This window comes from Pungitius pungitius, chromosome 4 (assembly GCF_949316345.1).
Source record: "Pungitius pungitius chromosome 4, fPunPun2.1, whole genome shotgun sequence".
Taxonomy (NCBI): Eukaryota; Metazoa; Chordata; class Actinopteri; order Perciformes; family Gasterosteidae; genus Pungitius; species Pungitius pungitius.
Genome location: NC_084903.1, coordinates 25,116,042 through 25,143,789, shown reverse-complemented (window position 1 = coordinate 25,143,789; position 27,748 = coordinate 25,116,042). Strand labels below are relative to the sequence as shown.

The 27,748-nt window shown below is 46.3% G+C and overlaps 1 protein-coding gene across 3 annotated transcripts in view; it reads right to left on the bottom strand.

Annotated features, from left to right (window-relative positions):
* Window positions 1-1,679: 1,679 nt before the first annotated feature.
* The window catches only part of LOC119230055 (SH3 and multiple ankyrin repeat domains protein 2-like), an 85,234-nt gene continuing 59,165 nt past the window's right edge, over window positions 1,680-27,748 (bottom strand). Inside the window, exons 16-24 of one of the 3 annotated variants that reach the window (XM_037491025.2) lie at window positions 26,118-26,242; window positions 17,341-17,476; window positions 16,571-16,651; window positions 15,602-15,625; window positions 14,995-15,033; window positions 14,247-14,359; window positions 13,961-14,066; window positions 10,087-12,577; window positions 1,680-4,412 (exon numbers count right to left, since the gene is read on the bottom strand). In XM_037491025.2, coding sequence (XP_037346922.2) covers window positions 3,911-4,412; window positions 10,087-12,577; window positions 13,961-14,066; window positions 14,247-14,359; window positions 14,995-15,033; window positions 15,602-15,625; window positions 16,571-16,651; window positions 17,341-17,476; window positions 26,118-26,242 — 3,617 coding nt within the window. In that variant the 3' untranslated portion in view covers window positions 1,680-3,910. The remainder of the gene's footprint in view (window positions 4,413-10,086; window positions 12,578-13,960; window positions 14,067-14,246; window positions 14,360-14,994; window positions 15,034-15,601; window positions 15,626-16,570; window positions 16,652-17,340; window positions 17,477-26,117; window positions 26,243-27,748) is intronic. The other 2 variants (XM_037491044.2, XM_037491062.2) reach the window with 2 other exon arrangements.

Genomic DNA, 27,748 nt, shown 5'->3' with positions numbered 1-27,748 from the left:
ATTAAATATATATATATATATATATATATATATATATCTCTTTTTAATATACACATTTTGCTCTGTTCATACACACTCTAAACTAAGGGGGGGTTGGGGAGAGGGGGGTCTGGTCAGGCAGGTGGTGGTCCACTTCCTCAGTAGAGTCTCTCATCTGAAGGAAACGCAGCGTGATGGTTGGCTGGACACTTTTCTGTGCTGTTGCCATGGTGACCGTTGCAGACTCACCGAGGTTTGGTTTGAGTGACAGCTAATGTAGCACTGAAGCATCTATTGGCACTAGCTCGTTAGCCAGCCAGCATTGGGCTGATGCTAACTCTGGACCATCAGCATCCACTGTGTAAGGGGCTGACACGCCGTCACCATGGCGACTTCAAACTGCCCATTTTATTCAGTGCGACCCCAACGAGCACGAGAGGGGTTCGATTTCCACTTCATCAAAACACGGCATCATGTGACCCTAAAATGAAAAATAAAACACAACCAAGTGGATTCATTCTGAATAAATATTGCTTCTCATATGATCCATAAGTCTATCGATGCCCACTTTTAATGATTTATAGTCGTTTGTATTCTTTTGGCAATCAGTGAGGAACAGATTTAGTTCAGAACCTCTATAAAATCTTCATAGAACTTTATACAAATATCTAAAAATACTGTGCTTGTGTCCCTCCTCTGACACGCTGCTGTTAGCTCTGAAGTTACTACACCAGGACCTAGACCAAGACTGGAACCAGGACCAGGACCAGGACCATGATCAGGACCGGGACCAGGACCACAGCAGCATTGTCCTCTGTGCGTTAATGTTCACAGACCACAGAGCTTTGTCTCCACGATGAACCCACATGATATGAAACCTATGACATGTGTCCATATATGTGTATAAACATACACGTATATGTATATATGGATACATGTGCATGTATAAACATACACGTATAAGTATATATGGATACATGTGCATGTATAAACATACACGTATATATGTATATATATATATACATGTGCATGTATAAACATACACGTATAAGTATATATGGATACATGTGCATGTATAAACATACACGTATATATGTATATATATATATACATGTGCATGTATAAACATACACGTATAAGTATATATGGATACATGTGCATGTATAAACATACACGTATATATGTATATATATATATACATGTGCATGTATAAACATACACGTATATGTATATATGGATACATGTGCATGTATAAACATACACGTATATGTATATATGGATACATGTGCATGTATAAACATACACGTATATGTATATATGGATACATGTGCATGTATAAACATACACGTATATATGTATATATATATATACATGTGCATGTATAAACATACACGTATATGTATATATGGATACATGTGCATGTATAAACATACACGTATATGTATATATGGATACATGTGCATGTATAAACATACACGTATATATGTATATATATATATACATGTGCATGTATAAACATACACGTATATATGTATATATATATACATGTGCATGTATAAACATACACGTATATGTATATATGGATACATGTGCATGTATAAACATACACGTATATGTATATATATATACATGTGCATGTATAAACATACACGTATATGTATATATGGATACATGTGCATGTATAAACATACACGTATATATGTATATATATATATACATGTGCATGTATAAACATACACGTATATATGTATATATATATACATGTGCATGTATAAACATACACGTATATGTATATATGGATACATGTGCATGTTGCTGTGGACACATCGAGCCCCCGTCAGGAGCCTCTGGAGGAATCTACTGAGATGAAAGCGGTGTTGGTGGTGCAGGTGGAGGAGGGGACCTGGGAGCTATTTAAGGCTTCCTCTGCAGGATGCTGTCAACGTCGGCTCAAACTATAAATCCATCTTCATAGAATTCATTTTTCCTCAAACTCTAGAGCTTTAACAGAGCTGGACATATCATGAAATAGACTTCTTTGTGTCGTATGTTATGTACACGTTTCACACATACTGCACTTCTACTTGTGACCGGCCTGGACTCACTGCTATCACACACACACACACACCTCCATAATGCTGATTTAGTTTAAGATTGGACCCTTGATGAGAAGGTATGAAGAGGACGGATTATTCTTCTAATCTCACGCTGATGAACATCTGCCGTCTCTCAGGTTGCTTTCTTTGTTATCGGAGAGTTAAGAGCAGGACAGTTACGTAAAGAAATGCGTAATTCGACATGTTAAACCCCCCGAAGCCGCAGAGTCTCCATCTGCTCTGAAAGCCCAGCGTTCTGAGTCGTGAGGTTTGCTCTTTAGGTCATTTTGGGATGTGGTTGGCAACGAGCCCGCAGTTAGCTTCATGCTAACAAACCTCCTCGATATTCATTTTTTCCATCAACAAAAAACATGTACAAAATCACGTTGATTCAGCGCTATAGAAAACACGCCGTTTCCTTCCAGCTGTAGCTCTTTAAATGTCAACCTATGAGTTCTTAAATACTAGGTTGCTTATCACTTGTGATATTTAAAATTGTTGAAAGCTAAAAAAAGGCCTTCAAACGGATCCGACGCTGGATTCAAAGTCAATAAAATGCACCAAACAACGGACTTCAAAGGTTTGACACTTGGGAGAAGTCCTGCAGTTTGTAACGAGAAGGTCGATGCCAGGAGACCTTTAGCTAAGCGTAGCTTAGCATGAAGATAGGAAACAGGCCGAGGACTTCTGAACAAAAGAAGAAAGTCTGGATAAAGCGTTGGAGGCGGAGCCACGTTCATCCCCAGCATCAACGGGGAGGGCCTGTGTTAAGCCCCGCCTCCTGGGCTCGTTCTCATTCACCTGATTGGAGGAGGTACAGACGTCCCTTTCCTAATGTAAGTCTAAGGGAAACGTATTCTTGGGCACTCAAGCATCACGTGACAGACCAGGCAGAATTTAAATGTATCATTAGCATCACTTTATGCTAAGCTACTCTGAGCTGCATACCGTATCCACGTGGCATCCACCTCGCTGCAAGAAAGCTCCTGTCCCCCAAAATGTCAAACCGTCCCTTTAAAGGCTCTCTCTCTAAAAACCTTCTACCACGGACCCACGGGGCGTCCGAGACATCGGCGTCCTGGCGGGGCCACGCCCACCTGCTAGTGAGGAGGGGGAGGAGCTCTGACAGGAAGAAGAAGAAGAAGAAGAAGGTAAGGAGCGGTTCTGGTTTGTCCACACGGAGGCCTGTGAAGATGGTCCATGGACACGTCCGAACCTTCAACACACACACACACACACACACATTGAAAAAGCCACGAGTGCGCTCCCATTGGTCGCCGTGGTTACGATGAGGCGGGAGGAGACAGGTGAACCATCCCCTCTGCGCTGTGCTCTCTCTGAGGAGAGGAAGGCCATCATGTGTGTGTGTGTGTGTGTGTGTGTGTGTGGACACCCGGTGTGGTTCAGTGTCTATTTTAAACAGTTCTCATTTTAACACAAACAGGTGAAAAGCACAAAAGAAGAAAAATGGAGTCTATCTCAAATTGTTTCTCTACAACTTTAGACGCACCAGAAATATAACGTGGACTCTAGTGAAGAAATATTATTCTAGCAAAGATAGAAAAGGAGCGACGACCAGCTCAGCTGGTCCCTCAGTGTCAGTAACACGTCTCTTCCACGTGACGTAGCAGCTTGATCTTCACCCCCCGAGCCCCCAGTGGGTCGTCCCTGACCCCCCCCCCCCACGAGGCTCAGGGGCGGTGTGGAAGGAAGAGGAGGAGCACTGAGACGGAGGATGAGGGAGGACCAAAGAAGGTTTGGGACAAAACCTCCACCCGGTTTGGATGGAGCGGTCGGTATAAAAGTGCCCCCCCCCCCCCCGGTCTATCTAGGCTCTATCTGTCCTGCAGCATCTTGAGGGCCCTCTCGATGTTCATGCGGTGGCCCACCCTGGTCACGCCCAGGTCTATCAGGTCCTCCTTCTGCAGCGAGGGCAGGTGGGCCCCCTCGATCTCGTTGTCCAGGAAGGCGTCGCGGTGCTCCCCCAGGTGGAGACTCTCCAGCCAGTCCGCCACGTCCTCTTTGCTCCACAGCTCCACGGGCTTGGAGGCGAAGGGTTTCCCCGAGGCCGCCGACTGCTGCATGAGCGTGAGCGGCGAGGGCGAGCGCGAGCTGCCGCCGCACGAGGAGCTCAGGCTGTAGGCGCCGCCGCTGCCCATGGGGGGGGTGGGCAGGCCGAAGACGTCGGTGAGGGTGGGGGACACGGAGGGAGGCAGCGAGGAGCAAGGGGTGAGGGAGGAGGCGGAGTCCGGCGGGCTGCAGGGGTGCGTCTGTGACGGGAGGCTGCTGGGGGGCGTGGAGGCGCTGTTACGCATTCCTGAGTCGTCCGAGGGCGGCCTGGGGGGGGGCAGAGAGGGTGGGGGGGGTCAGATGGGGGCTTCATTTCATTTTCATATTCCTCAGAGATAAAGAAACATCTGCTGATTGATCTGTAAAACGTCAACACGACTTCTTCCTTCTGCTCATTCAGTCGATAGTTGTGTTAATTTAAACTTTTATTATCCTATATGTACATGTACATGTACCATGTAATATATGTACATATATGTACCTATAATGATACATAAAGCTTGCAAAGACCTGTAAGTCACCATCAATAAATGTAGTGTTAGAATTCTTGAGCATAAAATGCTTTAAAATGTGTTTTTGTCTGTTATCAGCAGATTATGTATGTAAATATGTTTTTACGTCATGGACACGGAACATTAAACACATCTTTTTCATAATAGATGTGAAAAAACATTTTACAACGTTTTTAATTGGAAAAACAATCATCAAATATTTATAAGCTCTCTGATTCATAGGAACTTTAAACCAAACTGTGATTTTCCCCCCTTATTATTTCCATCCTCTTTCCTTCTTTATTTTATTTGTACTCTTAATCTATTCTGTGGATTCAATGATGAAATGATGAGAATGAATGTAATGCAGCTTAAAGGCCAGTAGGGGGCGCACAAACATTTTAGTTATTTCTGCTTTATTATTATTACTTGTAATAAATTAAATGATCATAATTCACTAGAGCTGTTAATGGAATACTTTCCCATAGTATTTTTATTCAATGTGGTATATTTTTATCAAATCATTAAGATTTGACAAACGAAGTAAGACACAATTTGACAAAAATCCCATTTTACAGCAGAAGTGCCTCATGTGACCCGTTGTGACCTAAATACTGAATGTATGTCGCTGCTCATTAAATCTGTGACACAATCTCTTCATCTGAATGTGGGAAATGTAACTTCATCTCTTTTGATGTTTCCTGATAAATACACACATTCTTCTTTAAAGTGTTGCTATTTCAATAAATCCTGATGAATATTTCTGCTGAACCCTGAACAGTCTAAAGCCGAGGTACGAGAAATACTACTCACTACTAGTCACTACTACTCACTACTACTAAATACAACTCACTACTACCAAAATACTACTCACAACTAGTCACTACTACTTATTAGTACTAAATACAACTCACTACTACCAAAATACTACTCACTACTACTCACTAGTACTAAATACAACTCACTACTACCAAAATACTACTCACTACTAGTCACTACTACTCACTACTACTAAATACAACTCACTACTACCAAAATACTACTCACTACTAGTCACTACTACTCACTACTACTAAATACAACTCACTACTAACAAAATACTACTCACTACTAGTCACTAATACTCACTAGTACTAAATACAACTCACTACTACCAAAATACTACTCACAACTAGTCACTACTACTTATTAGTACTAAATACAACTCACTACTACCAAAATACTACTCACTACTAGTCACTACTACTAAATACAACTCACTACTACCAAAATACTACTCACTACTAGTCACTACTACTCACTACTACTAAATACAACTCACTACTACCAAATACTACTCACTACTAGTCACTACTACTAAATACAACTCACTACTACCAAAATACTACTCACTACTAGTCACTACTACTCACTACTACTAAATACAACTCACTACTAACAAAATACTACTCACTACTAGTCACTAATACTCACTAGTACTAAATACAACTCACTACTACCAAAATACTACTCACTACTACTCACTACTAGTCACTACTACTTACTGCTACTCACTACTTCGTAATACTACTCACTACTACGAAAATACTACTCACTACTACTCACTGCTATGTAATACTACTCACTACTACAAAAATACTACTCACTACTACTAAATACTACTCACTACTAACAAAATACTACTCACTACTAGTCACTACTACTCACTACTACTAAATACAACTCACTACTAACAAAATACTACTCACTACTAGTCACTACTACTCACTACTACTAAATACAACTCACTACTAACAAAATACTACTCACTACTAGTCACTAATACTCACTAGTACTAAATACAACTCACTACTACCAAAATACTACTCACTACTACTCACTACTAGTCACTACTACTTACTGCTACTCACTACTTCGTAATACTACTCACTACTACGAAAATACTACTCACTACTACTCACTGCTATGTAATACTACTCACTACTACAAAAATACTACTCACTACTACTAAATACTACTCACTACTACGAAAATGTTACTTAATGCTGCTCAATACTACTCACACAGCACTCTATAAGGAAGGACCCCCCCCCCCCCCCCCCCCCAACGGAACATATGGGACACCCGAGGGGAGCTTGTCGGCAGGAGGGGGTGTTGGACGGTTGCGATGGAGGCCGAGGACGTTAGAGATTCAGAGGACACATCGATGAGACACAAGAGAAGGGGCCAAATACACGTAGCCCCCCCCCCCCTCAGCACCACCCTGCCACTCCATCTTCATACGTAAAAATTAATTGGCTAATTAGCATAGCTTCTCCGACCTTATTCCCGGGGTCTGAAGAGGACACAGATCACCTCTGCACACCCACCCTGTTACAAGCACCCTAACTGTTACACTGGGGTAACCATAGCAACGCCATTTACACTGATGCCATCAGTAAAAAGGTATCAGGCGTTGATAAACAGTTTATCACAGTTACAGTCCAAATGCACCATGGGAAAACGCTCACGTAGCCCCCCTCTCCTAGCATTGAAAGCCGTGCTCACTGGCCGTGCACAGCGCTGCCTTTATTTATAGAAGCTCGAGCGCACACACACACACACACACACACGCACACACACAAACACACACACTGATGCCGTGTTACATAACGGTGGCCTACTAAGGCAGCGCTGCACGTGACCTACGTGAGATGATGTTGAACTGTGCCGAGGGTTAGCCCGCCATCCTCCTGCTCCATCGCACACACACACCCCTCCTCTGACTCAGGCTGACATCACTACAGGCCTCAAGGCTGCTCTCATCAGCCGGTTGCTGGGCAACCGTTTCGTCCACAGGCGCAACCAACGCACATTTAATCTGAGAGGCTGAGAGACCGGATAAAAAAGAAATAAAAATAAAAAAACACAAGGAGAGGAGAGAGAGGAGCAGAGAGGAGGAGAGAGGAGAGAGAAAGGAGTGAGGCGCATAGAGGAGGAGAGAGGAGCAGGGAGGAAGAGAGAGAAGAAAGAAAGGAGTGAGGAGCAGAGAGGAGAGAGAGGAGCAGAGGGGATAAGAGCGGAGCAGAGAGGAGCAGAGAAGAAGAGAGAGGAGAGAGAGGAGCAGAGGAGCAAAGGAGCCAAAGGGACGCAGGGTTAGAGCATGGAGCTGGGGCAACATGTGTGAATCTAGGCCATCTTCTGTGCATTTTCTGTTGCCATCTGTCTGACAGTCAGAGAGGCGGGACCCCCCCCCTCCTCCAACCTTGGGGAGCAGGGGGCGACGATCAGAGAGCAGGAGTAAAACTCTAAAAACTCATGACTCGTGCTGCGTTTATTTGATACTAAAGACTATTATTATTATGGAGGATCATACAAACAGATTCAGAAGCCTTTGTTCTTATCGGAGCAGCTGGTCCCTGGAAAAAGGTCAAGGCTCTAAAGTTAGTAATCCATAAAATCCAGCCATTAAGATCTTCTAATTACTTTTCAGTATCTCTGGGACATAAACAAGCATCCAGCACATCTCCTCTGGCCCCTGAGAAGCTGCTGTGAAAAAGCACATTGCAGATCATATTTCCATTGAAGCTGGTTAAAAAGTTAAAAGTTAAATAGATTTTAAAGGTACGTACAAATCTCTGCCTTTCAGAAGTCATAAAAACCTGGTGTGCAAAACAATACCCTTCAAATGAATGGCTCGGGGGGAATAAAGAGTTTACTCTGAGAATCTGCCAGCGCTGTTCCCCTGATAGCTTAGCATCATAGAGCTACCAGAAGAAGACTACCTGACGGCTCTTCCCTTATAGGCAAAGCAACAACAGACGTGTGAGACATCCCACAATGTCTATATCTTGAAGGCATCAAAAGGAAGTGTTTTCTCTTCTTCATCATCAATTGTCTTAACAAAACTATCGAGCGAAAGATCGGAAACACAAATCCAAGGGAAAGATTCGGCAATGGTGAAAACAACCTGAAAATAGACCAGTGCTCCACGCCAACCAGCCACCAAACGCCAGGGAGGAGAGGTGAATGCTAAGCTAGGCCTCGGGAAGACCAGAGGTGGTCAACTCTGGAGGTCCAGAGGAGAAGGACTCTGGAGGACCAGAGGAGGTAAATTCCGGAGGTCCAGAGAAGGACGACTTCATGCAACAAACCCCTGTCAGGTACTTGACAGGTTGAATGAAGTATGTAATTTACGTTTGATTGACGGTGTTCACAAAACGATGCCAACACACAGACAGACACCTAAACACCAAAACAGCGGGGAGGTGATGATAAAGATGTCAAAGTGGAAACGGGGCTTTGGTGAGACATGAAACCTACCTGTGGAGACACAGAGGGCACGGAGAAAAGAAGAGCTGAAGGAGCTACAGGAGACTGGAGTAAATGGAGATGGAGATGGTGAGGCGTGGGCTGAAAATGAAATGAGTACAAGGTGTAAAGTTCAAACAGACATGACGAGACATGAAAAAGTGTACAACGCGGTAGGGTGAAGTGTGAAGGAGGGCTCTTGAGGCAGGACCACAGGCCCCCAAAAACGACATCCCTGTGTTGGTCCAATGGACCCTGAGGAACCAACTCCTTTCCTCTCTGCACCGCTCTGATGAGCGATGGGGACCATTCATATAAAATGCATGTGACTGGTGAATTATTCATCTGGCTTTTTATTCCCTCTCACACAGAGAAGATGTGAGTTTAAAAAAACATGAGTTGAGCTGGTGTTTCAGGTGCAGGGTCCATCAAATCGCCCAGAACAAAAACACAGCTACGCCGGAAATCGATCCTGTCATATCATACGGAGCAGCTCCGAAGCCTCAACAGGCTTCTAATGCAAAGTATTGGGACAAGAAAAAATCAAGTCCTTCTAGAGGGAGTTACAGGATGGGTCAAGTGACTTAGCTTCTTGACTTCTTTGCTGAGGTTGCCAGGTTCGGCATCATTAGATCCCTGAACAAAGACCCATGCTCACCTCTGGAACCCTGCAAAGCTGTGCTCAAGAATATGAGATATACTTAATATGTAAAGATGTAAACAGAGGGCAACCCTCAACAACGTGAAAACCTTGTGTTGACTATTCTTCTAGAAGACCATTCACATTACGTGTACAGATTACATACCTGTACTCAAGAAGCAATACTAAGACATCATTTCAAATCCTTCCCAACAATGAGCCTGTCATAGATCAGTCCCTTTGTGATACTACAAACTATGTGCATTAACAAAACAAACAGCTCCACTATGCACGCAACACTTGGTATCATTCAGGCATCGCTCCGTGTAAAAACTGCAAAACTGAAACCACTATGGGGGGTCAGTGGTATACCCACGCAGAGAAAGAACTTCAAACTCGAGTTAGTAACCACTGAAATTAATTAGTAAAACAATTAAAAGACGAGGGGAAGATCTGACATAAGGGACATTACACACATTAATATGAGAAGATCAAGATCAGAGCAATGACTATCACGCACCTTGTTCCAAAGCCCCCCCTTGTCCCCGTCGGGGAGTCAAGGCTTTCTCCGGGCTTGGACGGCCTGTCGCGATTCATTTGCTGCAGAATAGAGCTCAGCTCGGTGATGACAGTGTTCTTGGTGTCCGGTGGAGATGGGGGGCTGCGCAGCTCCGGGGGCTGATCGCCCCAGAGCTTGGACGTCCTGTGAGTGGGAGTCTTCGGTGGTTCGGAGCATGAGGGGAGAGGTGGCGGGGCCTGAGGCGGTGACCCGTAGGACTCTGGAGGCTCCTCTATGAGAGTGTCGTGATAGAGCGATGTCCTGTTGATGACGGACTTGCCCTTGGGTTTGGGGGCGACGGGGGGGCGATCCACCAGGTAGGCGTGTCCGTCCGCGGCATAGAGGCTCTCCATAGCGCTGTCGCAGAAGCCTCCCTCCGACGACAAGGTGGAGATGCTGGAGACGGTGCTGGTGGTGTCCATGTGCTGAGGATCCCCGCTACTGCGGCTGTCTACCTCCTCGATGCCCGAGTCACCCACCCCTGACTCCGAGTCTGGTGGAGGGGGAGGATATGAAGGGGGCATGCTGTGCGCTATCCGTTTGTGTAGATCCTTGACGGCTGGTGAGGCGTGAGCATGGTATTGGGGGAGGCCAGGTCCCCCGTTCCGTCGCTGCTGCTGAAGCATCTCTGCAATGGCACTGGCCTGGTCATCAGGTATGTCGATACTGTTGGCAAACTCCAGCGGTGGGGGAAGGGGCTCTGTGAAGTCAAAGTCCTCATCAATGTCAACCGAGGCCAGAGGGGGAGGGGGGATGCGGAAGGGCAGCTTCACCGGTTCCTCCATGGACTCGCCCACGGTAATGCTCCTCCTCTGAGAGGAGGCCAACTTGGGATTGGCGGACAGATTTGCAGCGTTGACGGGATCGGGTTGGTTGGGGTCCTTTAGTTCAGATGGCCTGTTGCTGTCCTGCCCCTCCACCTCCTGGTTGTTTACCTTGTTGCTCGCCTCGTTGATTGTGTGTACCATCAGCAGCCCTGCTGACTGTGGTTGCGATGTGTCTGGCACATCTGCAGGTGCGCTTTTCCTCTCCTCTACGGCCTTATGCTGCCGCTCTTCTCGCGCCCCATCAGACTCGTACTTCTGCTCCGTCATCTGCCTCCGCAAGGCCCCTCGGCCGGGCCGCCCCATGGTTGCCGTGGAGATTGCGGCAAAACTTGTCTCGATCCCGGAGCGTAGCTTGGTGTCGATAAACAGCGGTTGGTTGAGGTCTGGTTTGTGGCTTGGCTGAATTGGGAGGGACTGGGCGTCATGCTTGGGCGTCTGCTGAACCTGAGGAGGATTCGTTGGCTGGTTCTGAGGATGGTTTTGTTGCTCCTTCATCGCCCGGTCACGAGCTGCCAGGGCCAGGGCCAGGGGAGAATTGGGATCCAAGGGCTTGCCGGTGACAGGATGTAGGTAGGTCCCGTTGGCCCTGTAGTGGCTCTTAGGAGGGGTGGACGGGAGACTAACAGGACTGTCCAGGTTGGGACACTGGCCGGTTCTTGTGTTTAGGGGCTCTCGTACAACAGTAGGCTCAGGGGTGTTGAAGTCAGTCATGTTGCCACTACCGCCGCCGACAGGGGGCCCAAGCTGTGCTGCTAGAGGTGGACCTAATATCCTCCGAAGCCGCTCATCGCTACTGAACATGCCTTCATCGATAGACTTTGAGTGCCTCAGGCGAGGGGTTGGTGTGGGACTACCGAAGTCGTCGTCCCCGATGTCTATTGACTGGAAGGCACTCGAGTGCTTTCTCGCCTCTAGCCTTTTCTCTCGGTCCCGCACTGCCCCAGCAATGGCTGCCGCGAAAGGGTTGCCGAGAGACATTGGGTCTTCAGGACGCAAACCACAGACAGAGGGCGAGAGAGGCGGATGTTCAGGGGTGGTGGGCTCGATTTCCATACTGCTACCCTGGCTGCTCTTGCCACTGCTGCTTGTAGAGGGCTCCTTGACGATGATGGTCGGGATGGGGATAGAGGAGCACGTTCGTTCCACGGGCGTAGTGGGCATGGAAACCGCCCCTGAGGGGTTTGCTGGCTTGCGACACTTCTTTTCTGGACTGTCCTCAACGTTGGGCTGCTTTACGAGCATGCCCTTCCGTCGAGCCGGTTTGGCGGGCACGTACAGCGTCCTGTTTCCCACCTCGGAGTAAGGGTTCTCCGGCACCGGCGCGCGCCCTCGAATGCGAGTGCTCTCGAACTGCTCTGAGCTCTGGCGGTAATAGCCACGCCTCAACGTGCCGACGTCTGTTGTTCGGCTAATGGTCTTCACTGCATTGGGCGAGTTCTGGAGGAAGCTGGGTCGCGTGGTGCCGTAGCCCTTGGGCGTTGGGCCAGAGTTGAAGTCGGGTGGCGAGGGCGGCGAAATGGCTGGGGGAGGGGGGATGTCCTCAGAGGTGTCGGGCATAGAGAGGCTCCGGGCAAACTTGAGTAGAGGAGGTGTGAGGAATCCCTGTTTCTCATCCTCCGAGGTACCTTGGAGAAATGGGGCAGAAAGAAAAATGATGTGAGGACCTGGGCGAGACAGCCCTATTATTCATTTCCAGCATGGCTTCCTCTTTACACCGCAAATGTCCCATTTATAGATGTAAGTTCTTTCTTAACCTTTATTCATTCAGCAGAGGGGTCCTGAGATGGAAAGTCTAGCCGACTATGAGGCGTTTTCTGCCGCAAGTGAGTTTCTACTGTTGAGTTAATTTGACAAGTCTCCCAACACCATCAACTTAAATCTTAACTACACCCTCGAACTGTTACAGTACTGAAGATGAAGTACAGCCTCAAGTACCTTGTCACCAGCGACATTATAAATAGTAAGTAAATATCTGCCTTTCAGGACAAAATAGTTGTAGCCACCAAACATGTCACAATTCATCAGTCTAGAGACAAATAGTCCTCATACGTGCATGTAAACAGCATCGGGTCCCTCACCACCTCATTCATTCACATCATGACGTCACCTTAATGTCCGCTTGTGAAAGCTCACGTTGCCTCAAAACCATCATTTGTGGGATTTACGCGGGGTTTCCGCCGATCGGCACCAAGCTAAAAGCTAAAATAAAAACTAACGGTCGCACAGAATTACGTGTTACTTTGAGTGCACAGTGATATGAACAATGGGTCAATGTGAACAGCTACTGTACATTATGGCTGAATAATGCACCGCCCGTGAACGCTGGATTTCACAGTTGGATTTCATCTACCCGTGTTATAAATGTAAATAAGGACCAGAAATAAACCTTCTTATTAAAGGCACAATGTCTCCTTTAAATCTATTCAAAAGCTTTACTGTCTTTCAGAGTCTGTCAGGTCATAAATAGCCTAAGTAGAACAAATGAGCCCATTTATTCATGTCAGACATTAGGCAAAATAATAACTATTTTTTAGGAACTTGACGTCACTGTATGAAATGATCCCTGATGACCTCTAAAATAATTACAACCACTAACAGCAGTACCTTCAGAGTATCTATTGCTTCCTTTTGTATGAGGAATGAGGATATTTTTCCCTCTAATCACGTTCAAATAAAATTATTTCAGAAATTTGCATTCACATCACATTCAAAAATGTCACCAAATGTGAAAAAATATATCAACCCTAAAGATTGCTCCAACAACTTGATTTGAAACTTGGAATTATGAACAGTGTCATATTCTTCTATTCCACTTCCCCGTAGTTCAGCAGTGAGAACAAGGTCTCATCACGTGCTTAATGGCCTGAAAGCACACTTTGCTGACTGGATCCTTCTAACTCGCCTATAATTATCTGTGATGCTGCATGAGCCCATGGAGCAGGTCACAGGAACATTAAGACACCACCGATGGTCACGCAGTGACTCGCTTAATGTGACACGCGTCCTACCTATGGACTTCTGCTTCTTCAAAGTGCTCTTCTCAGGTAGCCCCAGGAAGGCCCCTGGCACGGTGGGGGGCGCCACTGCTACTCCCTGGCGGTCATGGTACAGAGCCTGCAGACCAGAACTCTGTTAATGATGTACATATTAAGTGCAAGAAAGACCAAAATAAAACCCCTCAAACACAAATGAATCCAATGTAAAATCCAAGGAGAAGTTTAATATCGTGCTGAAACTCTGTAACGGATGATGTCATTCTTAAGGAGCCACTTTGTTTGTGTGCGTTCCACCTACGTTGATGTCGGCTGCGGTGACCAGGCAGCGGCTGGAGGGGCGCGGTTTGATGGTGGCGACCTTGGTGTCGACGGGCGAGGCCTTCTGTGCGTGCGTCATCTCTTCCACTTTATCTGCAAGACGAAGCGAGCCGTGAGGTCGCCAGCGACGACGAGCAAACAACAGAACAGGGGGGGGGGCGGGGGGGGGGGGGCTGGACTTGCAAAGCCGGGCGAGTTTCTCACGGAGGCCAAACGCAAGCAAATGATTCACAGGGACCCTCCTTTGTGTTTCCACACCCACCAGCAGATGAGACCGAAACAAAGATATCACATTGAAACATTTCCTTCTCAAGGGGCGAGGGGGGGGGGGGAAGGACCAGGACGGAGACGGGGGAGGGACAGGAAGGACTTTGATGAGATGCGTCTGGCGCGTCCAGCCTCTCAAGCCGTGCAAGTAGCAGACTCTGTGGCATCACCCACCACTGGGGGGGGCGTTTCTCCTCACGTGTGGGGGGAGGAGCAGTGAGCCAGCTGTTTTGTCAGGCTAGCCGTTGAGAAAAAGGTGACAATGGGCAAATTTGGCAAAACCGAAAGCCCCCACCCCCCCCCACGGTGTGCCGTCGGATAAAGCCGGCCTGAAGAAGGTCTTTGCTCAGATAAGCTACATGCTAGCCCCCACCTAGCCGCTCGCTGGTGTCTCTGTGTCTACGGTTGGGAAAGCTTCCATGCATTAAGGTGGGGGCCGGGGGGAGAGGGGGGGTGATTACTTAGAGTGACTTGGAAAACAATCCTCTTCTTCTGCACATCTACACACAGAGGGGAGGAGTGGGGACAGGCGGGGGGTGGGGAAGGGAGGAAAAGGGGGGAGGAAGGAGTCTCAATGACTTTAAAACCCACGTTTAGATAACAGACACACACACACACACACACACTCAATCACACACACACACACACACACACACACACACACACACACAAAAGGCTGATGTGACACAGAAGGGAAAAAGGAGGCACGCAGGAACGAACCTTTTCAGATGACGGAATATGAAACTTTAACAGAACAGACTGTGATTCCTCAGTAAGAGTCCTGTGTTTGAGGGTGAAATTCTCCCAGAAATAAAAAGCCAAACTCGCTGCCGCTTAGGAAACAATAACCTGAAGAGCAGAAGATCTGCGACGTCTCTACAAGGGTAAAACGTGCAACAGGTCACCGGTCATGCAGTGACCCGCGGGGTCGGAATGTCGGACACACAGGATTCCCGTAGAAATGTTGAAATAAGAGAAGTGTTAGAGCATCACAGTGAGGGAGGTGTGTGACGTAAATCAATCCTTGGGAATATGTGATCAGACTGAAACATGCCCACAGTCACTTACCACCTTTCTTTTTCCTTAGAGTGGCTTTGGGGAGGGGAGGGGGGGGGGGCGACAGAAACACATTTTGGAGTCTTTAAAGCACAAAAAAGGACTCAATCGTCCCCACAAGATGAACCTAATCAAATTAATTCTATGTGTTATTCTGGTTGATTAAATGTTTTCTGCTGTGGCCACAATAAACTTCTGACTTTAAAGAACATTTGTTAATTTTATTTTGTATTCTGGCATTCCAATGTTCCAGTCTTTACATCACGTTAGGCGGGAGAGAGTGATCTCCAACCTGCATCCTCTGTAGTGACCAGCAGGGGGCGACTCCTCTGCTCCCATAGACGTCTATGAGGAAATGACTCTACTTCTCTTTTAATTTATTCCCTCAGTAAACATCGTAAACATGAGTTTTTGGTCTCAGTCAAGGACGATAACTTTTCACTACAGGAACTACAGGGTCAAAAAGACCACAAACCAATGGGTCACTCTTCTCAGGCTAAAGGTCAACCCTAGTTCTGTGGTCCCTCCTTTCTATTTCACACATCTCGCCCTCCCTTCCTTACGTCCTCCTGCTCCTGTGTTTGAGGAACGCTGACGGCTCCATCTGTCCGTCTGTCAGGTAATAGGACGACCCTAATGCAACACATAAGAGGGTCACGTGAAGTGGCGAGAGCTCGGGGTTGAGGTGTCTCTAGCAGCGGAAAGCCCTTCGTGCATGATGGCGAGCAGCAGATGGGGAGGGAGGAGAAAGCTTCTTCTTATTGAGGATGCAAAGCAAACAAAGCTTGCATCAGCCAGAAGCAAAAGCGCCATTCAGCCGCCGGGCGCCCATGGGTTACAGTTAAGCACAAGGATGGCGTCGCGCTACCTGCTTACCTTGATCCACTGTGAGGAGATTCAAGCGACCAATGAGAAGAAAGCGGTTAGTTACAGACTCCCTAATGACACACAGATGAACCAGTCAGACCAGGGAGCACTCACCGAGGTCCTCCAGTTCAGAGGTCATCGACTTGGAGCGCATAGACAGTGCGGTGGTGGGGGCTCTCTTCGGTGGGGGAGGAGCTAACAGAGACGTAGACGCACATTTAGTTTCAATTAGACATTAGCCAGTGTTTCACCTGCCAATAGCATCAGGTTTCCAAATGATAATGGTTCGTTTCAGTCTTATTTTCTGTCGTATTATTCTGCGGTCCGAGCGTGTACTCGACTCTGATTGGCTGCCAGGTGTCTGTAAATTCCTGATGACAAATGGCTTTTTAATTTGTTCTGAAACTCCAGATGAAAGCGCTGCCAACTAAAATAATCCACAGTGCCTCGTACTGTTGTTGCCATAATGCTTAATAATAACCTGTACGACAGGTTATTGACAGTGAAGGATGCTAACGCGACGTTAGCTTCCTGGCTAAACAGCATAAATCCCTGCCAGGTGTCAGTTATGGCGGCCATTAGCTCCTGATCACGGACACCTGGTCATGCGTTATTATTACCATGATGATGTCGCCAGCAGAATTAAGCTCTGAATCCAGGTTTTAGTTGTTTTGGACTAGGAGGAACTCTGAGGGATCATTAGTCAGCATTCTGTAGTTTTTGCTACGCTCGTACGACCGTTAGCCGATCTGTATCTCTACGCTTCTACTCCCCGTTAAAGCTTCCACATGGGAAGCTCCTCCCCATTTATTAAGCCCCTCCTATTTATTAAGCCCCTCCCCATTTATTAAGTTCCTCCCCATTGCTTCCTCTCCCCGGTGTACCTTTTTTGCGCGCTGTGTCGTCTGGGTCCAGATTCCGGCTCACGGTCACCACCTTGATGAGCAGCCGGTTGCCCCCCAGGCGGATCATGTTGACCACCTGTCTGTGTCCCACCTTCACCACGTTGTCTTGGTTCACCTGGAAACACACAGCGGGGAGGGGGTGTTAGAGACTGGCTGGCCAATCCGCAGGGACAGCAAGACGCTGACAGGTCTCTCTTACTCTCTAACTACAAAAGTATGAGTGTAAAGTGTAAAGTCAAAGTTAATTGATTGATTGAGTTTATGAGCAGCCAAACGAAACTGAAAGATATTTTTCCTTTGGTACACACATTATCATCATCATCATCATCATCATCATCCCCATCATCATCTCCATTATCATCCTCACCATCATAACCAAAATCCTCATCACCACCATTAACATCACAATCATCATAAGCATCATCATAATCACAACCCACATCTCTGTCATCATCATCATCACCACGATCATCATCTCCATTATCATACTCATCATCATCCTCATCACAAATATTATAACCAACATCCTCATCACCACCATTACATCACATGTCATTTAGCTGACTTACATTGCGTTATAACACATGCGTTACATTTTACCTGGGATTCGAACCCCCAACCTTGCGGATCCCAGCACATCACACCACTCCATGCGCCAGTATTAACATTACGATCATCACAACCACCCCCCATCCATACAAATAGTGTGTGTGTGTGTGATAAGGACACAGAGGTGGACAAATCTAACAAACGTTGTTCGGGCAGACATTTTTGTGATTAGAAAGAAGTGCTCCAACAGCTGTTTCAGCGTGACCTCATGTTTCCTCTGTCATGCTCCAGCACACACAGACACACACACACACACACACACACACACACACACCAAGGCTTCCTTTACACTCCAGTACACAAAAACACACACAATACAACCCTATAGGAGTAGCTTATGTAACCTTTTAACCGTATTATGTAATGACGCAAGAAGGATGAAGCCCACCCTCCTCAACCCCCCCCCCCCACCAGACACACACACACTCACACTCACACTCACACACACACACACACACACACACACACACACACACACACACACACACACACACACATGAACATCTTCTCTGATCCGATGGCAGCGTTTCGCCCTCACACACGTACATCATGACGAGCATTTCTATCTTTTCTTTCTTTATCATTTGATCTTTTATTTTCAGGATAAATCTTTTCCTTTCAGGATGAGAAGAACAAAACGTCACTTGTGAACATGAAGACTGTACATTCATCACACTAAACTGCAACGTGGGTTTCACTCATTCACAGCCATGTATTCTGCATTTTAAGGGTCTATTCACGATATAAGAAAGTGAGGAAGTGACTGAGTGAGTGAGTGATATAATGAGTGAGTGAGTGAGTGAGTGTTATAGTGAGGGAGTGAGTGAGTGATATATTCTGCGAGTGAGGAAGTAAGTGAGATAGTGAGTCAGTGATGAAATGTGAGTGTTAAAGTGAGTGAGTGATGTAGGGAGTGAGTGACATAGTGAGTGAGCGAGTGATATAGTGAGTGACATAGTGAGTGAGTGATATAGTGAGTGACATAGTGAGTGACATAGTGAGTGAGTGATATAGTGAGTGAGTGAGTGTTATAGTGAGGGAGTGAGTGATGTATTGTGCGAGTGAGGAAGTAAGTGAGATAGTGAGTCAGTGATGAAATGTGAGTGTTCTAGTGAGTGAGTGACATAGTGAGTGACATAGTGAGTGAGTGATATAGTGAGTGACATAGTGAGTGAGTGAGTGATATAGGGAGTGACATAGTGAGTGACATAGTGAGTGAGTGAGTAATATAGTGAGTGACATAGTGAGTGAGTGATATGGGGAGTGAGTGATATAGTGAGTGAGTGATATAGTGAGTGACATAGTGAGTGACATAGTGATATAGGGAGTGAGTGAGTGACATAGTGAGTGAGTGACATAGTGAGTGAGTGAGTGACATAGTGAGTGAGTGAGATGAAGTCACAACAGAACAAACTGTATTGAATCAACAACTACATGAAAGAAAAGCAACTCTGAACCAACAGTTTAATGGCTCAACATTTACAGTTTAATCAATAGTACACACACACACACACACACACACACACACACACACACACACACACTCGCTCGCACTGACCTACACACACGTGCACCCCCCCCCCCCCAGTCCCGACGGACGCTAATCCAGTTAATCAATCCTAATCTGACCTACGCGGCGCCGCTCTGAAGTCACGCTGCTAATCCCAGCGGGTCAAAGGTCAGCTGATCCCGACTCAGTGGCATAAATACACGGACGAGGGTATTTATGAGAACTCATTCTCATTGAGTTAAACCAAAAAGGGATTCATTCAAAAATAGTTGCTGCATAAACACTGCGTCCATTAAATAAAATCCAAATGAAACGCTCTTCTAATTCTACAAAATGATGCATTCAGTCGTTTATCTCAGAAACTTCATTGACGATGAAGTCTACAAACAGGAAGTCCTGAAAGTCAAATTAACTGTTATTTTAATGCTTGTCACTTATGGATGATCAAAATCCTTCTTGTCACTGCAGATGTTCCTTTATGAACAATCAATACGCTCTGCATCCATTGATCAGGACGTTTAAAAACACCACACACACCACCTTTAAAAAAAGAGCTGGTAAAATGTGATGACACACACACACACACACACACAATCACACACACACACACACACACACACTTTGGGCTGATGGGTGAGAGCCTTGTAGGAAACATCAAAGCAGGCTCATTAAATACAGAAATACACAGGCTGTGTGTGTGTGTGTGTGTGTGTGTGTGTGTGTGTGTGTGATTGTGTGTGTGTGTGTGCTCATCAGGTCCTCAGTGCTGTGACTCCTTTAACAAATAGGCCTTTCAACTCTAGTCTCTTATATTTCCATCCTTCACTTTGTTCTTCTTTACCTTGTTCCTCTATCACACACACACACACACACACACACACACACACACACACACACACACACACACACACACACACACACACACACACACACACACACACACACACACACACACACACACACACACACCTCCCTTGTGTCTGTCCTTGTGTCCTCTACACTTTGCTAAATGTCTGATGCTTCCCAGGTGAGAAGCTGCATTATCACCATCTACACAGAAAGGCACACCATGTCCCCGGTTGCTAAGCAACAGTTGCTGCGTGATGCCACTGGAAATGGAAGCGCCGCTTGGAGTGGATCGTACCATTTGTGAAAAGATGGGTTCTTAATTGGATTTTTTTTATCAATGGACCCCCCCCCCCCACACACACACACACCCCTCCTCTTTCCCCTCCACTGCAGCCATATTGAAAAGGTTTCCTTTTCAAAAGAAATCACAAAGAGCAGCCCCCTGAGGGCGGGGGCCGGGAGCTGCTCTATAAATAAAAGATTTATGGTGTTATTTTAAGAGCGAGTGGCGAGATGTGGGCCTGTGTGCACACGGTGTGTGTGAGGATGAAGGATGCAGGTAGCGAGTAACCAGCTGATGATGATGATGATGATGGAGGCTTTTTTCAGCCATTTAAAGCCCTGAAGGCCGAACCTGCTCCTCAAAGGACGTGTCCCACCTCACATGAGCTCAGCCCTCTCCTCCTCCTCCTCCTCCTCTCTAACTCTCCGTGGTCATGAGGAGAGAGGAATCAGGCCTTCTTGTGATGTCAGTGATCACGTTTCTGTCTCAGCTTCTGCTGGAGGAAGAAACGTCCTCCTCTCTGCCAGGAGCCTCGGGCTGTGAGCACAGGGAGAGACGCGCCTCTCTGAGCCCCTACAACACCAGACAGATGGGGGGGCTTCCCTTCCCCTAAGCTGCTCAAGGCCCCCCCCTGCTCTCTTTGGGGCTGCAGCGTACAAACAAGGTGGAAGAGACTCAGCTGAAGACGATCCTCTACATCGCTGAAAGTCCTCAAAGTCCTCAAGGTCCTCCAAGTCAGGAGGTTTAAAGTCTGCTGGGGCTCTACTCAGCACCAGACTAGATGTTCTGTATGGCACCATAAACTACTGGAAAGTAGGAATGAGCAGGAAGTCACATCTGAGCATCATTTGCAACCAAAGAGGTGCATTCTGGGTAATTCACGTACAGTGAGGGGAACAGACCAGGACACCAAACAAGCCAAACACCAAAACATGGACAAAAAGACCACACACACACACACTGGTCCCTCTGTGTCATCTTCACTCCTCTTCTACTGGCCCACGTTCTCAGGAGGTCTCCTCAGGGTGCTTCCTCCTCCGTGAGGAGAACCAGGTGACCTCAAGGTTCCAACATCTGCACTGAGGGTCCATGTTGAATGCTGCTGGACGAAGTCATCACAGATACATCATGTCCCATAGATTCATGCAGAGATCAATTATTATTCTAAATATTCCATTCCTCCTAATTCTCCTTAAAGCCACAGCTGTTCTCCTCAAGCTTCCTTCTGAGCTGCTTGTCTTCATCAGACAAAAGGGAGGAAGTGTAGCATTGATTGGGGACTATTTTCAGCAGCGGATGAATCTGTTCCTGGACCTAACCGTGTGTTCATCAGCTCTCGCAGGCTGATGTACAAACACACACACAACTTGTTATTAGATATATACTTTTTCTTTGTATAATAACAGGAAAACAGAGCTCTGTAATAAATAAGCAGACCTTTGACCTCTTTCTCCCCTCAGACAGCAGCGAGCATTAATTCCATTGACGCATCCCTTTGGCCAGTGACCAACGTTATACAGAAGTACGAATTCCTTCATCAAGGTGCTGCAGGTCTCAACATGCACTTCTTCTCTTTTTAAAGGACACAACCTCAAACCAGATGTGAAAATGAGGTCAGACTGCAACAAGCAGAGGTTTGTTCTGCCTTTAAGGCTCTCTGCATTCATTTAGAAATACGTGTTTTAACAGTTAAAGGACACAGGACAAGACTCACATCGCATCGAAAGCTCTGCAACAACCACCAAGCACACATCTGACAGGAGGACAAGGGCACACACACACACTCACACACACACACACTCACACACCTGGGGGCACAGGAGGCAAATGCATTTGTATGTTACACTGGTCACACTCCTCTCTCTCAGCCAAAGTTGTGTGTTATATAAGAGAGTAAGTGCTCTACTCCCTCTACCGCACACACACACACACACACACCCACACACGGGACGTTAACTTTTCATGCGTATGGTGTCACGTGATCTGGCGCGGCGTGGAGGATTTGGAGCGTGAGGGGGTCCATATCTATTTCATTCTTCCTTCATTCTCACATCACATCTTCTCTTCTGTGAATTTTCCAGCCTCTCAATCGGATGTAAGAAGCAGTAAAAAGTCAAGAAACCAGCAAAACCAACCAGGAACAAACACCAGAGTGATTCAGAAGAAGTGAGTCGCTATCTGACAGGAGGAAGCTCTCGTTGTGCTTCTACGTGACGTCACCTGGGGCAGCAGGTAACACTTTACGGTGAGCCAGCACAGTGTAAATAAAGTTTTACCCGATGATGATGTCATTGAAGTTTCTCTAGTCTCCGATCTCTGATCACGTGTTATTGAAAACATCCAATCGGTGTTTAGATTAACAGGAGGAGAGCTAGTAACGTTAGCAGCTAACCGCTACCTTCAGTTACCTTTTGATGCATTCAGGCTCTGCTCAGTAAAATGAGAACACTAAAACGTTACCACGATCTGTTTAAATGTCATCTGTCAAATGTCACAGTAAGTGTGAGAAACATTCACATTCCCACTAATATAAAATAGGTAATAGAGATGAATTAATCTGTTCAACACATTATTTGACAGCATTAATAATAAAGATGTTTGATTGAATCCATGAGACATACAATCTTTTCATTAGAGAAAAACAATTCTTTTAACAAAGTAAAGGATAACTATGAGAATCCTTCAAAACATTAAAGAGATTTTTTTGGAACGGACTGACAGAAAATACATAGATATGGATTTTCATAAAAACATGATCAGAGATCCCACTTTCCCTTGAGACTCAATGTGGAGTTTCATGATCCATCAGCAGAAAGTTAGCTGCTTCATGAAGAATTTAAACCCCATTTTAATCAGACACAAATGAGTTTAAACAGTTGCACATGAACGATGGAGGCAAAATGAGGTCGGCCTTTCCGGCCCAAAATGACGGAGCGCTGCCGTGGAGGACGAGGGCGGCGCCGCCCCCCCCCCCCCCCCCCTCCTCAGAGCCAATGAGCTGCGCCCACATGTGACGTTATTGACGCCGAGCGACCCGCCCCGAGGCGTTTAGGCCGCGCGTCGATGCACTCGAGGCGTCCTGTGAGGGGCCATGAAAGATTGATGCTCATCCTAAATCATGCATGCAAATGGAACTGTTCTGTAATGTACATTAAGGGGACGTGTGCAGAGACCAAAGACACCGCCATGTGAACTCCGCTTGGTGCACAGGAATAAACTCGCTCTTGTCATTGAGTTAATTCATTCATTTGATTATTTGCGTTGTGCGTCAATCACGCAGCATCACGCGCTCATGTATCAGTTAGTGTATTTGTGTTGAGCCATATGTAACATTGGGTTTCACTGTAAATGTTAAATGTTACAGCAAACATGAGGTTTTACATGGAAGAAATAATAACCTGTAAGTGTGGCGTCATCATGAGGTTTTCAGGATATTCAACGTGGTGGGCCAGGTTCAGACCAGGTTTAGACCTATTTTCAGGTCTCGCTATATACAATACCCCCTTTAACAGTGTACCATCTTCAGTTCCCTCTCCTCCTCCGTTTGATGCTCCATTTAGCACGAGATCAACACACTCCTGGAGCAGAGCTGCTTCGTGTTCTTTCCCACTGTGATCGGTAATATCCGAGGGTACACGCCACCTGACATTTGGTACTGAAGATCACAGCGAGTCATCGTGATCAACACCGGGAGGTTTACCCCGGGGTCAAAGGTTACCACTGCTCACAGCGCAGCTTCAGAGAGAAAAACAGACAAGGATCTATTTCAGGGATAAGATTGATTTAGAATTGATTTTCTATCAAAATACATGAATATAAAAAACCTAAAGAAAAATGGCCTTAAAAGCAAAACCAAACAACAGCCAGTTCTATTTGTAGTTTCTAAACTAGTGTCAGTAATAGATGAGAACTAGAGACCGATCTGATATAATTTCATACGACAACGTGATCTGCTGGATAAGAGGCTCACATAACCATGTTGGAGCTGTGACACTTTCTATGTATACACAAAGCTACTCTTCAGTTTTGGGTGGCAAGAGAAGCCAAAGCTGCAGTGACCAGCAGGGGGCGACTCCTATGATCCCATAGACGTCTATGAGGAAATGACTCTACTTCTGTGTAGTGACCAGCAGGGGGCGACTCCTCTGCTCCCATAGACGTCTATGAGGAAATGACTCTACTTCTGTGTAGTGACCAGCAGGGGGCGACTCCTCTGCTCCCATAGACGTCTATGAGGAAATGACTCTACTTCTGTGTAGTGACCAACAGGGGGCGACTCCTCTGCTCCCATAGACGTCTATGAGGAAATGACTCTACTTCTGTGTAGTGACCAGCAGGGGGCGACTCCTCTGCTCCCATAGACGTCTATGAGGAAATGACTCTACTTCTGTGTAGTGACCAGCAGGGGGCGACTCCTCTGCTCCCATAGACGTCTATGAGGAAATGACTCTACTTCTGTGTAGTGACCAACAGGGGGCGACTCCTCTGCTCCCATAGACGTCTATGAGGAAATGACTCTACTTCTGTGTAGTGACCAGCAGGGGGCGACTCCTCTGCTCCCATAGACGTCTATGAGGAAATGACTCTACTTCTCTCTTGATTTATTCCCTCAGTAAACATTGTAAACATGAGTTTATGGTCTCAGTCTCTAGTTTCAAGTCTTCTTCAATGCAGCATGATGTTCATTTAGTGAATGATGGTCCATTTAGAGTCAAACAGAGCAGAAAGCAGGGGGTGCTTTAGGGTGGGGCTTACGGTGATTGACAGGTCTCTACCAGAGTACGTGGTAGTAGTGGACAGCTCCTGGTGCTGAAACCAGTTTCAATGGACCCCACAAGTGAATAAACAGATGAAAAGTGGCACCACTTTTTCAAGCACAAACGTGATTCATTCCTGATTAAATCGTCACAGATTCACATCTCACGTGTCTCTCTGACGCCTTACAATAAAATATTGAAAATAATTATATTTCATCCTCCACTATGATGGAAACTCATTGGGACTGAAACTGGTCTGAATGGAAGACCAAATGAGCCAAACAAATCTATTTTATTTGATGTGTTGTACCTTAAAGTGTAGGAATATTACACCGTCTGTAAGATGTTACCAACAACACTTTTTAAAGGCACATTTGAACAAATTGAAACAAAACTGTCTTTTCCCTCATTGGCCAAAGAGAAGCGAGTTAAATCCATCCAGTTACAACGTACGTCTGCACACTCCTCCATCAGAGGGGATCCAACCCAACTAGTCAACTAGACAACACCGCGCTAACCAGTTTCACATTAAAGGAGCTGTTGTTCAAAGGCCTTTCACTATTTGAACCCTGCTGAACAAACAACAGCCAACCTGGACATTTGAATCAAACTGAGCTTTAAGAGAGAAATAATGATCCCAAACAACGACTGGAAGCACAAACAAAGCCCAGCATGCTTCTCTAATCCCCCCAGGACACGTGGGGTCAACTGGGGGTCAAATGAACCCTGATGGGGAAGCAGCTCTTACCTCGATGAGGAAGTCCCCTGTCCGGAGCCCCGCCTGCCACGCCACCCCCCCCTCGTCCACGGACTCCAGGTACTGCAGCGCGGGGAAGGCGGGCGTTGGAGTGAACTCCTCAATGGGCGTGTCGGCTGCAGGGGAGAGGGGGGTTACTTTATAAGTCAACACTTGTTTGCATTCTATTCACATGGTAATTGATCCATTAACCTGATCACCTGATACCAAAACTAGCTGAATGTGTTTAGCCTAGCTTAACTTAACTGACTTAACTCACAGCTTGGGTCCAATTCTATTCCATAAATGTAACACGTTGGGTCAAATCATAAGAAAACGGTGCTTTAATCTGTCGTCTCCACACAGCTTGTGATGGAGCTAATGTTTCATTTGTCAAGTAACAGAGAAAAAAAGACAAATGATTGTTCATTCTGGGGAACTTATTCAAAGAATAAAAAATGGGCAGTTTGCAAACTTTAAGAAGTAATCTTTCAAATGTTGCCTTTTCCTTTTCTAAGTTTCCAACTTCAGTTTAATGGCGCACCAGAGTACGAGTTTACAGGCTTTAACAACCACAATGACAGATAGTAATTAGCCACATCAAGTAAAAACGTCAGATCAAATGGTGAATTCATTGTTTGACTGTGTGATGCAAACGTTTCGTCAAAATCACAAACAAAATAATCAAACTGACAAAGAACCAGAACCAAAGAACCAGAGCTGGAATGCGTCTCTCTGGTGATGTTTCTTTATTACGCTGACATCAGCAAATTCAGGTATCAGCTTCAGAGAGGGGGCGAGGAATGGCACAAACCAAAGGCTGCTGCCTGGTTTTAAAAGTGACGCGCACACACACACACACACACATGGTTTCACCTCCCCCCCCTTCTTGCTCTGGGGAAGGTTACAGAAATATTGCGGGCTGGAAGAAACCGGTGTTGACAAGTGACACTTCCTATAACTCATCCTCAGACTGGGAGGAGAGCCCATCCGGGTCCAAGAGGGTTTCTGCAGAACTGTGACGTTTCTTTAGGTGTGTGTGTGTGTGTGTGTGTGTGTGTGTGTGTGTGTGTGTGTGCGAGACGTAGACAGAGGAAGAGAGAGATGGACGAGGAGCAGAAACGCAGAGAGCAAAATAGGACGTGAGCTTATGTGACAGCTCGAGCATCAGTGCAAGTTTGCCTGTGTGTGTGTGTGTGTGTGTGTGTGTGTGTGTGTGTGTGTGTGTGTGTGTGTGAGAGGATAAGCTCGGCTGGGTCAGTTCCCCCGGGGTGAGAGCAGAGTGTGTCAGAATGACGAGAACATTTCTCTTGTTTTTCAGGCAAAATCCTTTAGCTATTTTCCTCTTCCTCCTCGTCATTTCCCCCTGCCCCTTCCTCTTCCTCCATCCTCCTCCCTCTTCCCTTTCCTTCTTCACTCTTCTTGCCTCTTTCTTCCTCCTCATTCCTCTCCCTCACTCTCCCTGCCTTCTTCCTCGCACTTCCTTCCTCTTCCTCCCACTTTCTTCCTTCCTCCTCCTTCGTCCTTCCACTTCCTTCCTTCATCTTCCTCCCTCTTCTTTCCTCTTCCCCCCTCTTCCTACCTCTTCCTTCCTCTTCCTCCCTCCTCCTCCCTCTTCCTCCTCTTCTTCCCTTTCCTTCTTC